Source organism: Lepisma saccharinum, chromosome 29 (genome assembly GCF_977018435.1).
Source record: "Lepisma saccharinum chromosome 29, izLepSacc3.1, whole genome shotgun sequence".
NCBI lineage: Eukaryota > Metazoa > Arthropoda > Insecta > Zygentoma > Lepismatidae > Lepisma > Lepisma saccharinum.
The window spans coordinates 51271076-51282948 of record NC_139257.1 but is presented as its reverse complement, the minus strand read 5'-3'; the positions used below and the strand labels follow the sequence as shown (position 1 = coordinate 51282948).

Sequence of the window (11873 nt, the reverse complement as noted above, 5' to 3'; positions counted from 1 at the left end):
ACCGAGCGTCGCTATCCACGCGAACATTAGAAATTGCCTGAATGCCTTGGGGGCTTGGCATAGGATTATCGATTTTCGTTTTTAGAGAATAATCTATGTAAGATTCTAGCATCGAGAATAAACAACATTGATTAAATTTTTGACAACATTCGCAGTACAAATCTAAACTCGTGATGATTTCGCCGTTACCACGCACCCCTGGCGAGGTTATAGGGGCCAGGTATCCTAAAAAACAACAATTATTATTTTGTTTGTTTGTTTGTGTTACAATACGGGCATACGCGCACGCGCGTGCGTGTGTATATGCCACATTCTTCCCCCGAGAGAGAGGTTTACGAAGGTCACGATATATATAAACATTTGGGTCCCGGACTTGGAAAATTACGATAAGGTGCGCTCATCTTTCAAAAAATAAGAAGATGAGAAGATGAGAAGATGAGAGAATAAGAGAATAAGAAGATGAGAGCGCCCGCGTGTGTATATGCCGCATCGTTCCCTCCCCGAGAGAAGAGGTTTACGAAGATCACGATATATATAAACATTTGGCCCCGTTGATTCCAGCACTCCAACTTCATCTCTAATGTTGACGACAATATTCTAAAGGTAGAGAGAATGAGAGATTGAGAGATTGAGAGATTGAGAGATTGAGAGAATAAGAGGATAAGAGAAGAGGTTTACGTAGGTCACAATATATAAACATTTGGTCCCAAACTTGGAAAATTACGATAAAGTGCACTCATCTTTCAAAAAATAAGAAAATGAGAGAATGAGAGAATGAGAGGAGAGGTTTACGTAGGTCACGATATATAAACATTTGGTCCCAGACTTGGAAAATTACGATAAGATGCACTCATCTTTCAAAAAATAAGAAAATAAGAGAATAAAAAAATAAGAGAATAAAAAAAAAATAAGAGGATGAGAGGAGAATAAAAAGAGAATGAGAGAACAATGAGAAAGATGAGAAAGATGAGAAGGATGAGAGAATGAGAGCTCATCTTTCACTCATCACTGCCTTTTTGTCCCCGTGAAACATCGTCAGCGCAATAAATGAGGCGCGGAACGGGGAGAGAAAGTGAGTTTTTCAACTTTTTGTGGTCGTTTGGTCAAGAAATCAAAGTTGCGGTCAGAAGTACATATTTACTCTACTTGTACGTTTTTTCCACGTGTCTTGACATGCAAAGTATCCCTGCAACGTTTGGTGAAGATCTGAGTATGTAGTTTTTGATCTTATCTGGAACCTCCTATCTGAAAATTTGAAAATTCTTCAAAAATTCGTCGAAAATCTTGACGGAAGGCGTAGAGGTCGCAGCAATGTGGCGTGCCTGGCAGTGTCCCCCCGTCTCCCCGGTCGTCCGGGGGGGTTCGCGGGGGGCGTACTGTGAGCCCCTGGCCCGTGCGGTGTTCAACGAGTGGCCCATCCGACCCGTCTTGAAACACGGACCAAGGAGTCTAGCGCGTGGGCGAGTCTAAGGGAATCACTAAACCCGAAGGCGCAGTCAAAGCGACTGGGACGATCGAGGTGACCCGGAGTCGCTCAACGAAGGGCCCTCGCGCAGTCCCGGGGCGATCCCCCACCTCCGGGTGCGGGGATCGTACCTAAGAGCCCACTCGCTGGGAGCCGAAAGATGGTGAACTATGCTCGGCCAGGACGAATCCAGGGGAAACCCTGGTGGAAGTCCGAACCGCCTCTGACGTGCAAATCGACCGTCTGAGCTAAGCATAGTGGCGAAAGGCCAATCGAACCGTCTAGTAGCTGGTTCCCTCCGAAGTGTCCCTCAGGACAGCTGGCGCTCGCAAGGGGGGTCCATCCCGGTAAAGCGAATGACCGGGGGCCTCGGGGCCGAAACGGCCTCGACCCACTCTCAAACTCTGAACGGGATGGAGGTCCCGCTTGCCCCTAGGGCGAAGCGGGGCCTTCTTTTCAGGACCCGAGTGCTCAGTGGGCCGCTCCTGGTAAGCAGGACTGGCGCTGTGGGATGAACCAAACGCCGGGTTAAGGTGCCTGAATCGACGCTGCTCAAACCATGAAAGGCGTCGGTTGCTCAAGACAGCAGGGCGGTGGCCATGGAAGTCGGCATCCGCTAAGGAGTGTGTAACGACTCACCTGCCGAAGCAACCGGCCCTGAAAATGGATGGCAATCGAGCGTCGTGCCTATACCCGGCCGCCGCCGCAATGCTCCATGCATAGGCAACTATGTAAGAATGACGCGGCGGTGAGTAGGAGGGCGCGGCGGTGAGCGTGGAAGGGTCTGGGCGCGAGCCTGCCTGGAGCCGCCGTCGTTGCAGATCTTGGTGGTAGTAGCAAATAATCTGATGAGACCTCGCTGAGGTCAGACGTGGAGAAGGGTTCCGCCTCAACAGCAGTTGCAGGCGGGTGAGCCGGTCCTTAGACCGCGGAGAACTCCCACCGATGCGTCGGGTCAGTTTCGCGACTGTCACCGCACCTTCGGGTGTAGTGGTTAGCGCGACGCGCCGGCGTCTCGGCCGCGATCGAAAGGGAAGTGGGGTATCCAGCCCTCCGCCGCGTCTCGGGACCGGGAGTGCGTCGCGGGTTCCCTCGAAGTCCGTAAGTCCAGGTAACTGGTGGCACCAGGAGAATCCGTCGGGTCCCGGGGGCAGAGTTGTCTGTTCTGTCAGAGCGATCCCCTACGCTCCCCGGAATCTTCCCAGAAGGAGAAGGGGACACTGGGGAAAGCTAAGAGAACCGTAGTTGGGTGCGGTTTCCCCGGGTGCCCGTCGGACCTTGAAAATCTTGGTGGGAACAGCGCAGCAGAGTCCCGAGGCCTGGCCGTACCCGAATCCGCATCTGGCCTCCGAGGTAAAGAGCCTCTTGACGATAGACTAATGTGGGTAAGGGAAGTCGGCAATCTGGATCCGTACCTTCGGAACAAGGATTGGCTCTGAGGACCGGGGCCGGTCGGGGCCCGGGGGGCCACCGCGGGTTCGGTCCGGCGTGGGTCTTCGCGAGGGGCGGGCAGTTCCTGCTCGTCCCGAGCGTGGACCGCGCGTCGGACTTCCGCGAGCGTCCCTGGGCTCTCTGAGGGGAACGCACCGAACCCCTTGCCCCCCTCGGGGGCGCCGGGGGGAACGTGCCTCCCCTCGAGTCGGCCGCCGACGAACGGTCGACTCAGAACCGGCACGGACCAGGGGAATCCGACTGTTTAATTAAAACAAAGCATCCCGACAGCCCGAGAGGGTGTTGACGGGATGTGATTTCTGCCCAGTGCTCTGAATGTCGCGCTGAAGAAATTCAGGGAAGCGCGGGTAAACGGCGGGAGTAACTATGACTCTCTTAAGGGAGCTAAGTGCCTGGCACTACGAGGGTAGAGGTGAAACTCGTCGATCCTTGCACCCAGGTACTACGGGGCGAGGGATGGTACTCGTTGACCCCCGCATGAAGGTTCCCTTAAGAACCCTGCCTCAGGGTACAGAGCGGGTCACAGGTGGCGGATAGTGATACGGCTTGCAGATATGTGAGCTAGTGGTGTACACCACCCCGGACCAGAGGCTAGGGGAGGAAACCCCGACAACCCGCTGCCTTGCGGGCGGGTTTTGACCCAAAGGCTAAGGGAGAAAACCCTGACAGAAAACCCTACTCCCAGAACAGCGAAGGGGGTAGGTGAAGCCGCACTCTCGCTTTGTCATGGGGGGATGTTGAGTCCAGAATGCCTAGTACTGTTCAAAACCTCATCCATAAGGCTGGGGCTGGATGAGGAGACCTGCCCAGGGGGGACTGGTGACAGGAAACCCTTAGGGAACGAGCCAAGCGGAGATAGAGGCAGTGGTGGGAGAGAGAAGGACTAGGAAGCATGGCAAGTTCATTGAACGGGGTCCACAACACTGAAGACTCGGTGGTGCCGACCCTCGGCCTGATTAAGCTGGGGGTCCTTGGCGTAACAGTGGCTAAGCCTGGGGAGTAGGTGGAGTAGGGCGATTTACCCTATACTCCGGGGATCCGGGTCTTTGATCAGGAAAGGCAGGATGGACAAAACTGAAACCTATGATGAGTGATAGGGCGAAGGGACTTCTGGGAGCGAAAGCTCCTGGAAAACCAAGTAACGAATGCGGAGACCAGGCAGCCCTTGATGTCGGCCGGCGACATTGGTGGGTATCGTTACAGAAAGCCGGAACCGGGCCTGTAGGTTGGCCGCGGTGAACCGAGCCGACCTTCAAACAACCTCCTGACTCTATTATGGCCACGACTAAAAGTACTAAGTATAATGCGTCTGAAGCCAGTCAGCGAGTTGAGGTTGGAGGAGGAGAGAGCAGGAGAGAGGTGAGAGATGGAGAGAGGAAAACGGGGAGGAGGAGTGAAGAGAAGGTGAGGATAGTGTACCCATTCGAAAGAGTGGACGGGGTGTACACTTGCCACACACATTTCCACCTGGTATTCACGTCGCAGAAGGGTGTAGCGAAGCATTATCGCGAGCTGCATCTGACGGACGTGATATACCAGTGTCGGAAGTGTGGCAAAGAGAAGGATGGGCTTCATGCGATGGAGACCCATGCCCCGAAATGTCGGCAGCCCGACATGCCAGTGGTAGAAAGTGGACCAGTGACGCCCGCAGTAATAGCCTGCCAAGTCGTTACCGATGGGAAACCATGCGGGAGGACATTCCAGAAGCAGGTGGGCCTAAGTCAGCATCAACGCAAGGCGCATCCTGACGCTTGGAACGAGGTCAAGATCTCACAAGAAAAGGTTCCAAGACCTGGTCCAGCCAGGAGTAAAGTGTGGTCAGTGGAGGACACACATACCTTCCTGGAAATCGAGAGGAGGGATCTCGATGCGGAGGGTAGACGGCGGGAATTAACAGCTGCGTTCCCAACAAAAACACTCAGGCAAATCCGGGACAAGAGGAGACACCTTGCCCAGCAGGGACTCCTTACAGCACCGGATAAACCTAGGCCCGAGCCGTCCGATACCCCCACCGCCTGCAGAGGCGAGGACCAGAGCCAGGCTCTGGTACATCCAGAACAGGAAGTAAGAGGCCCAGCGGAACTGAGAGAACTCGGGGGCTCTAAGGAATCGGCAACAGCGGGGGTAGAGGTGAAACTCGTGGATCCCCGCTGCCCCGAAAGCAAAGAGGGGAGAGGTGACACTCGTCGATCCTTGCCAGAAAGAGCCCCAGAGGCCACCAAAACCACAATGGCAGTCAGACTGGTCGAACCGGATGAGACAAGCTCGGATTCAACGGAGGAGCTCGAGGGAGCCAGGCACCCGGCAGCAGTGGGGGGAGAGGTGAAACTCATTGATCCCTACTGCCCCGGGAGGAGAGACGAAAGGGAAGGCTCCCTTGAGAACCCGGCCTCTCAGGAGACCGAACCGGAGGCGGCAACGCCAAACCCGGAGCCGAAGATGAAAGAGCACACGGAAGAACCATACGTTATCAATGTCCATCTTATGGTGGATAAATTGGTAGACGTGAACAGCCCAGAGGATCCTGGACCCACAAATATCCTAGCGGAACCATTTGTGGAGTACCTGGAAGGGATTCCTCCTAACCCGGAGTCACGCTTGCGCGAACTCGACAGGGGAATAAGGGAGCTGTTCGACCTAGGAAAGGAACGGGCAGGTGAGAAACTGGAAGAGATAGTGGACGTGCTCACCAGTGTGCTGAAGGCGGGGGTGGTGGCTAGCACTCCACCCCCAAGAACAGCAACACCAAAGAAGGGGCGAAGGAAGTCGAGGTGCAAGAGACCTGACCAGCTCTACGCCAAAACTCAAGCAATCTTCAAAAAGTGTCCACAGAAGATTGCGGACTCCATCGTTCAGAACTCCAGTGAGTTTCTGGACGAACAGGATGTCAGACCTGGGAACAGGGAATTCGTCGAGTTCTACCAGGATCTGTGGAGTCAAGAAGGCTCCTTCACAGCCAACTTCAAAGAAAAAGGAATTGACGAGGAGAGTAGATTGGCAATGATGCTTCCGATTTCGGTGGACAGTGTCCGTAAAAGGCTAGCCAATCTCAAAGACAAGGCCGCAGGCCCCGACGGTCTCAGGAGGGTCCACCTGAGACAACTAGGGGTCACAACAACGCTCACCCACCTCTTCAACTATATCCTATATGCGGGCTCGGTTCCGAAGAGGTGGAAGCAGAACCGAACGATCTTCCTTCCCAAGATGGGAAAGGACAGATCCCAGGTTAAGAACTGGCGGCCCATCACGATAAGCTCAATCGTATGCCGGACCTTCACCGGCATTCTTGACGAGACCCTGCGACGCTTCATTAGTTTCACGACTGAGCAGAAGGGGTTTGTCAAGGGCGAGGGGTGCGCGGCGAACTGCTTTATCTTGGATAAAGCGATAAGCCACGCCAAAAAGCAAGCCCGAAGAACCCTCACCGGCTGCGCGGTGGACATAAGTAAAGCCTTTGACACCGTTCCACACGCAGCAATGATTGATGCTTTGACGAAGAAAGGTGTCAATCAACACCTGATATCCTTAATTGCAGATATGTACGACGGAATCTGCACAACAGTATACGGCGAATCCATCGAGCTGCGAAGAGGGATCAAGCAAGGGGACTGCTTGAGCCCATTCCTGTTCAACCTCGTAATGGATGAGCTAATTGAGGATATCAAAGGCGCCGGTGCTGGCTATGATCTGGGCAACCAGAAACTAGCAGCATCAGCATACGCCGACGATCTCGTGATTTTCACGAACAACGCTGCTGGAATGAACACCCAGCTTGCCCGAGTGAGTCAATTCCTTGACAAACTCGACATGGGCATCTCGACTGAGAAATGTGTGGCCTTTCAAATTGAAGGCACACACAAAACATGGGTTACTGGTTCCCCTCAGCTCACGCTGGGCGGTATGCCCATCAAGGTGGTGAAAACGGGAGAGGTCTTCAACTATCTCGGGTGCCAATACACTCTGGCACAAGGCCTCTCGAACAAATATCACCTGCGGGAGGTCAAGGAGATCCTGATCCGCGCCTCCAGGCTCAAGTTAAAGCCACACCAGAAGGCGAAACTTATCGGCACCAACATCCTGCCTAAATTCCAATATGCATGGGTGAATGTCGGGGTTTCAAAGAACTTCCTGGAATCCATTGACTTGGAAGTCAGGAGGTTCCACAAACGGGCCTTCAAGTTACCTGAATCCACCACCGATCAGTTATTGTACTGTAAAAAGCGCGATGGTGGTCTAGGCGTTCCGCGCCTGACCACCATCATTCAGCTGGGGATACTAGGAAATCTCTGTAGACTGAGAGACTCGCGGGACGAGGTGGTAACACACCTCTTCCAAGAGACAGGCATGGGCGCCAGAATCGAAGGCATTGCCAGAGTGACTGGCGTCCAAACACCTGTTACGCTGGACACCATTGCTGCGGCCAGAAAAATTAATAACTGGTTCGGAGTCGGAGCGATGGAGCCAGCAGCCACTACATGGCTTGGGAGTCAAGAACTTCTTCAACGACCCCATAGCCAACGCAGCTCTCGTCAATCAGGGACTACTAAAGCCCGGTCAGCTCAACGACTTATTGAGGCTTAGATCTAACACGGTTGGACTCAACCATGTCCTCAAAAGCGCTAAGGTGGTGGAGTCCGATGAGTGCAGGAGATGCCATGCGGCGCCCGAGACCCTAGGGCACGTAATAGGCGCCTGCACAGCATCAAAAGGACTGCGGATCAAGCGTCATGATGAACTGCGGGACATCATAGAGGCTTCCGCAAAAGGGTACACTGTGGCTAAAGAGCAAACCTTCTCCATACCTGCGACCAAGGAGCGTCTTAAGCCGGACCTCGTCCTAGTGAAGGATAACGTCGCGTACGTTACCGACATGACGGTCAGGTTCGAAACTGAGAATTCACTCAAGGAAGCGGGGAAGGAGAAGGTGGATAAATACAAGAAGTTGGACGAGGTGGTAGCGTCCACACTTCAGGCCGATCGGGTGATCCATACTCCCATAGTCCTGGGGTCAAGAGGAGCTCTACCTCCAATCACACGTGCTGCGCTAAGACAGCTGGGCATCAGCAGCAACGAGCTCCTCATGACGCTGAGCTTAACGGCAATCCGAACGTCTATCAAGATTGTCAATCAGCACTTGGACTACAAATAGACAACTACCAAAGGGTTCACGGGGGGAACCACGTGCCTGGCAACGACGAGGGAAGAGGTGAAACTTGTTGATCCTCGTCACCCAGGCTAAAGCGAGGGGAGACCTGAAAATCCGAGATCCCCGCAAACGGAAGAAGGTTCCCCCCCCAAAGGAGAGACGAGAGGAGAGGTGGTGTCGGTAACGAGGGAGATAGACACAATCATGCGCTCGGGGGAGCCAAGCGCCCGGATACCATAGGGGGAACTCGCAGATCCGCGCGCACTAGACAGAAATACAGAAATACATAAAGAAGGAGGGTAAAGGACGAAGAGAGTCACACAACTATCTATATTATACAAGAAATTCATATATAAAGAGTTATATCTATATACAACTTAACTTATTTTAATTTATTATTATTTATTTATTTATTTATTGGTCGTACTATTGTATGACCGGCAGAGGTGAGAGAAAGGTGGAGTAGGAGTTGGAAGATCAGTAAAAATCTTGAGTATTAAAGTACCTATGCTAACATAGGGAAGAGACGGGGCTAATGGGCTCAGTCAGAATAGCCAAATGCCTCGTCATCCAATTAGTGACGCGCATGAATTTATTAACGAGATTCCCTCTGTCCCTGTCTGGGGCGACTCGATACGTGGAGACGGTCTAAACTCGGCACGCACGCGTTACGGTAGTCCGAAACGCGTCCAAAAAGTGCGAATTTCGATCGGGAGTGGTCCGCCACTGTGCAAATACGGGTTTGTGAACGTGTCAACCACACTCTGTGAAAAGGTGACGAATTTTGATAAAGTGGTTCCTGAGATATCACAATTTCAAATTTCGGATGTGAAGTGAAGCGTGAGATTTCTCAAGAATCACGGAAAAAGTGCACGTCCCGGGGAAGTTTACCCCCCCTGGAGCCCCCCAATCCGTTATACCTTGGAGACCGACTGGATTCGCTGCGGGAAGCTCCAAGCTACATTTTTAACCCCCGACCGACTCGAGGTGGTAAGTACTTTTTAGACAATAGCAGAAAAACCACCCCCATGCTATCCTTATGGCGTAAATGAATGCGAACAAATTAAGGTGAAAACAAGTACCGAAGTAATAGTGTTTATGAACCCTTATCACCTGAAACGATTTTAATCGACGCAGGAAGGATCAAGGAACACACTCAAATTTACGCCATCACGCTCCAGTAGTGTGTTTGGTGGGGGCATAAACCCAAGAAAGGAAGAGCTCCTCTCAAGCAGGTTTGGCTATACTTAAAACTAGCTCAACATGAGCATATGAGCTTTTTGATCAAGTGTGGAACTCTGTCTAGTCCAAGATTTTTGTAAAAATGCCTCTTCAGAAAGGAAGAGCCTCCTCAGATTGATTTGCTTATACTTATAAAAGTTGCATCAACCAGATTTTTGTTCATAAACTTGTCAAAAATTGATATTTTTTTGGCTATACCTGAAATTAAGCCAAAAACCCACCCACCCACACACACACACACACACACACACACACACACACACACACACACACACACCCACACACACACACACACACACACACACACACACATGTAATGCAAGAGCTCTTGCATCATGCTGTGCAACACCAGCAACAAATTATGATGCAAGAGCTATTGCATCATGCTGTGCAACAAATTATTATCCAATGCAACAAATTATTAGCCATGTATTGTTTTTTAATTGCTTAATTATGATATAATATGATGATGTATTATATTCTGATTGGTTTATTGTTTCAGAAGTTTTAATCTGTGCTTGGGGTATATAAAGAGATTTTGCATTGCATATCAGCCAGTATTGTGAGAGAGCTTGAGAAGAACAGACGTGTTGTTACAGTGCTTGAGAAGAACAGACGTGTTGTTACAGTGTTTCTCATACTTACAGGCTTGTTTGTTTTAATTCATATTTCTGGTATATTGAACAATATTTTGCCTGATATCCAGCTTGTTTATTGTAATCCACTCATATTTAGGGTCAAGCTTATATCTATCCCAGCCTGTTATACAAAAATCAATACATAACAAGGCCATTGAGCTAGACATGCATGTCCGCGCAGGCATTTGCGGAAGGTCAGTTTAGATCAATATTTCCACTTGTGGGCCATTGGCCTTACAACCTGTCATAAGATAGGCATAGAGTTTTGATTTAAAACCCAAAAAATTATATAATAAAACCGAGGATAAAAATTAATAATAATATTAATAATATTAATATTAAGTATATACACTAAATATACAAATCACACAGCCGAACCTAACTGTTAAGTATAAAGTTTTGAATTGAAGCCCAGAATAAACAACAAGTAAAATGCCAAAACAAAAATATTGTAACCAATGCAATAAAAATATATTTAGCTCTAATTGGGCCAGACACCAAAAGATTTGTAACCCAGACAAATGCAGAACTCCCACAAAAACATGCCCCAAATGCCATATAAAATACAACATGCAATATTTCGCATATAAACATAAAGATACTTGCTCTGCACAGTCATCAACACAACCATCCACATCTGCTCTGAAAAGGAAGCACGAAGCACCTCTTAATGCCAGAGCAGCAAAGCAGCCACGCAATGCACCACCTATCCATAGCAGTTTTAATAGCCAATTAAGAGATTATCGGTTTGTATCAGAGCCAAGATGTGGCATTGAGAATTTTTTGAACAGTGTAAATCCTGATGTGCAGGCAATTCTAAATGCACAAAATGGCTCTTATAAGCTGTCCCTCAAATTGTATACTCAATATAAGAAACCAAATGGCACAAAATTTACACAGCCCCACATAACAGAAACTGTACCTGTATATTCAAATACAAATTCAGACACAATAATAAGCAGTTTGATGGATCAATTGAACATTAAACACTCTGAATTTGCTGCAAAAGAGTCTGGATGGACCCTATGCGGTTCATCACACAAATTATATGTTAATATTTCTGAATTCAGCTCATTACAAGGATCTACATATCTGCCATTACCTGATAATATTAAAAACAAAAGAGCCGTGGTCAATATTGAAAATACCGACCAGAAATGCTTTTTGTGGTGTATATTAGCTGCTTTGTATCCAGTTTCAAGGCATCCTGAGAGAATAAGTTATTACAAACAACATGAACATCAATTTGATGATGCAATGGAGGGTTTAGAATATCCAATGTCTGTTCAGAATATTGATAAATTTGAAAAAAGAGCCAGGCATATCAATGATAAACAATTATCTATTAACGTTTTTATTTGTTCCACTGGTCGTGACAATTGCTTGATAGAACCTCTCAGAATCAGTACACTTGATGATGAATCTGCTGTTCCAATTGATCTGCTCTTAATTGAAGGGGATGACACACACCATTACACTCTGATACATAATTTTGAAGCTTTGGTGAGAACACAACTAGACAAATATAAAAAAATATTTAAGTTGTGCAGAAGATGCTTAACTGTATTTGATGGTAGAAAAATGGTGAATGGGGTTCGTGAAGAGAGTGCAGAAATTGCAAAAAATAAGTTAATTGAGCATCTGAAATATTGTGGCAACCATAAACCTGTTCATATGGTGATGCCTAATCCAAGTGAAAAAGCAAAATTCAATAAGTTTGAAGCCTCGTTGGAACACCCAGCATATATTGTCTGTGATTTTGAATCAAATCTCAAACCTCTTGCATTTTGTAGCCCAGATCCTGAAGATTCTTCAATTACACCATACCAGCTACATGAACCTACCAGTTTTTGTTATACAGTTATACGGGACGGTGTAGCTAGTGAGCCACACTTATACATGGGGCCAGATGCCATCAAAATATTTGCAC

At 49.1% G+C, this 11873-nt stretch overlaps 1 protein-coding gene and 1 pseudogene across 1 annotated transcript; both read left to right on the top strand.

Moving 5' to 3' along the window:
* The first annotated feature begins 852 nt into the window (after positions 1 to 852).
* LOC145981652 (large subunit ribosomal RNA) lies at positions 853 to 2835 on the top strand (annotated as a pseudogene).
* A 1357-nt stretch (positions 2836 to 4192) lies between these two features.
* On the top strand, positions 4193 to 7498 carry LOC145981490 (uncharacterized). Its single transcript, XM_083114719.1, has one exon. The coding sequence runs from the start codon at positions 4193 to 4195 to the stop codon at positions 7496 to 7498; it is 3306 nt and encodes a 1101-aa protein (XP_082970845.1).
* The last annotated feature ends 4375 nt before the right edge of the window (positions 7499 to 11873 follow it).

What these genes read in the sequence shown, in the direction of transcription:
- LOC145981490 (XM_083114719.1), top strand. Translation starts at nt 4,193, where the DNA reads ATGGCCACGACTAAAAGTACTAAGTATAATGCGTCTGAAGCCAGTCAG.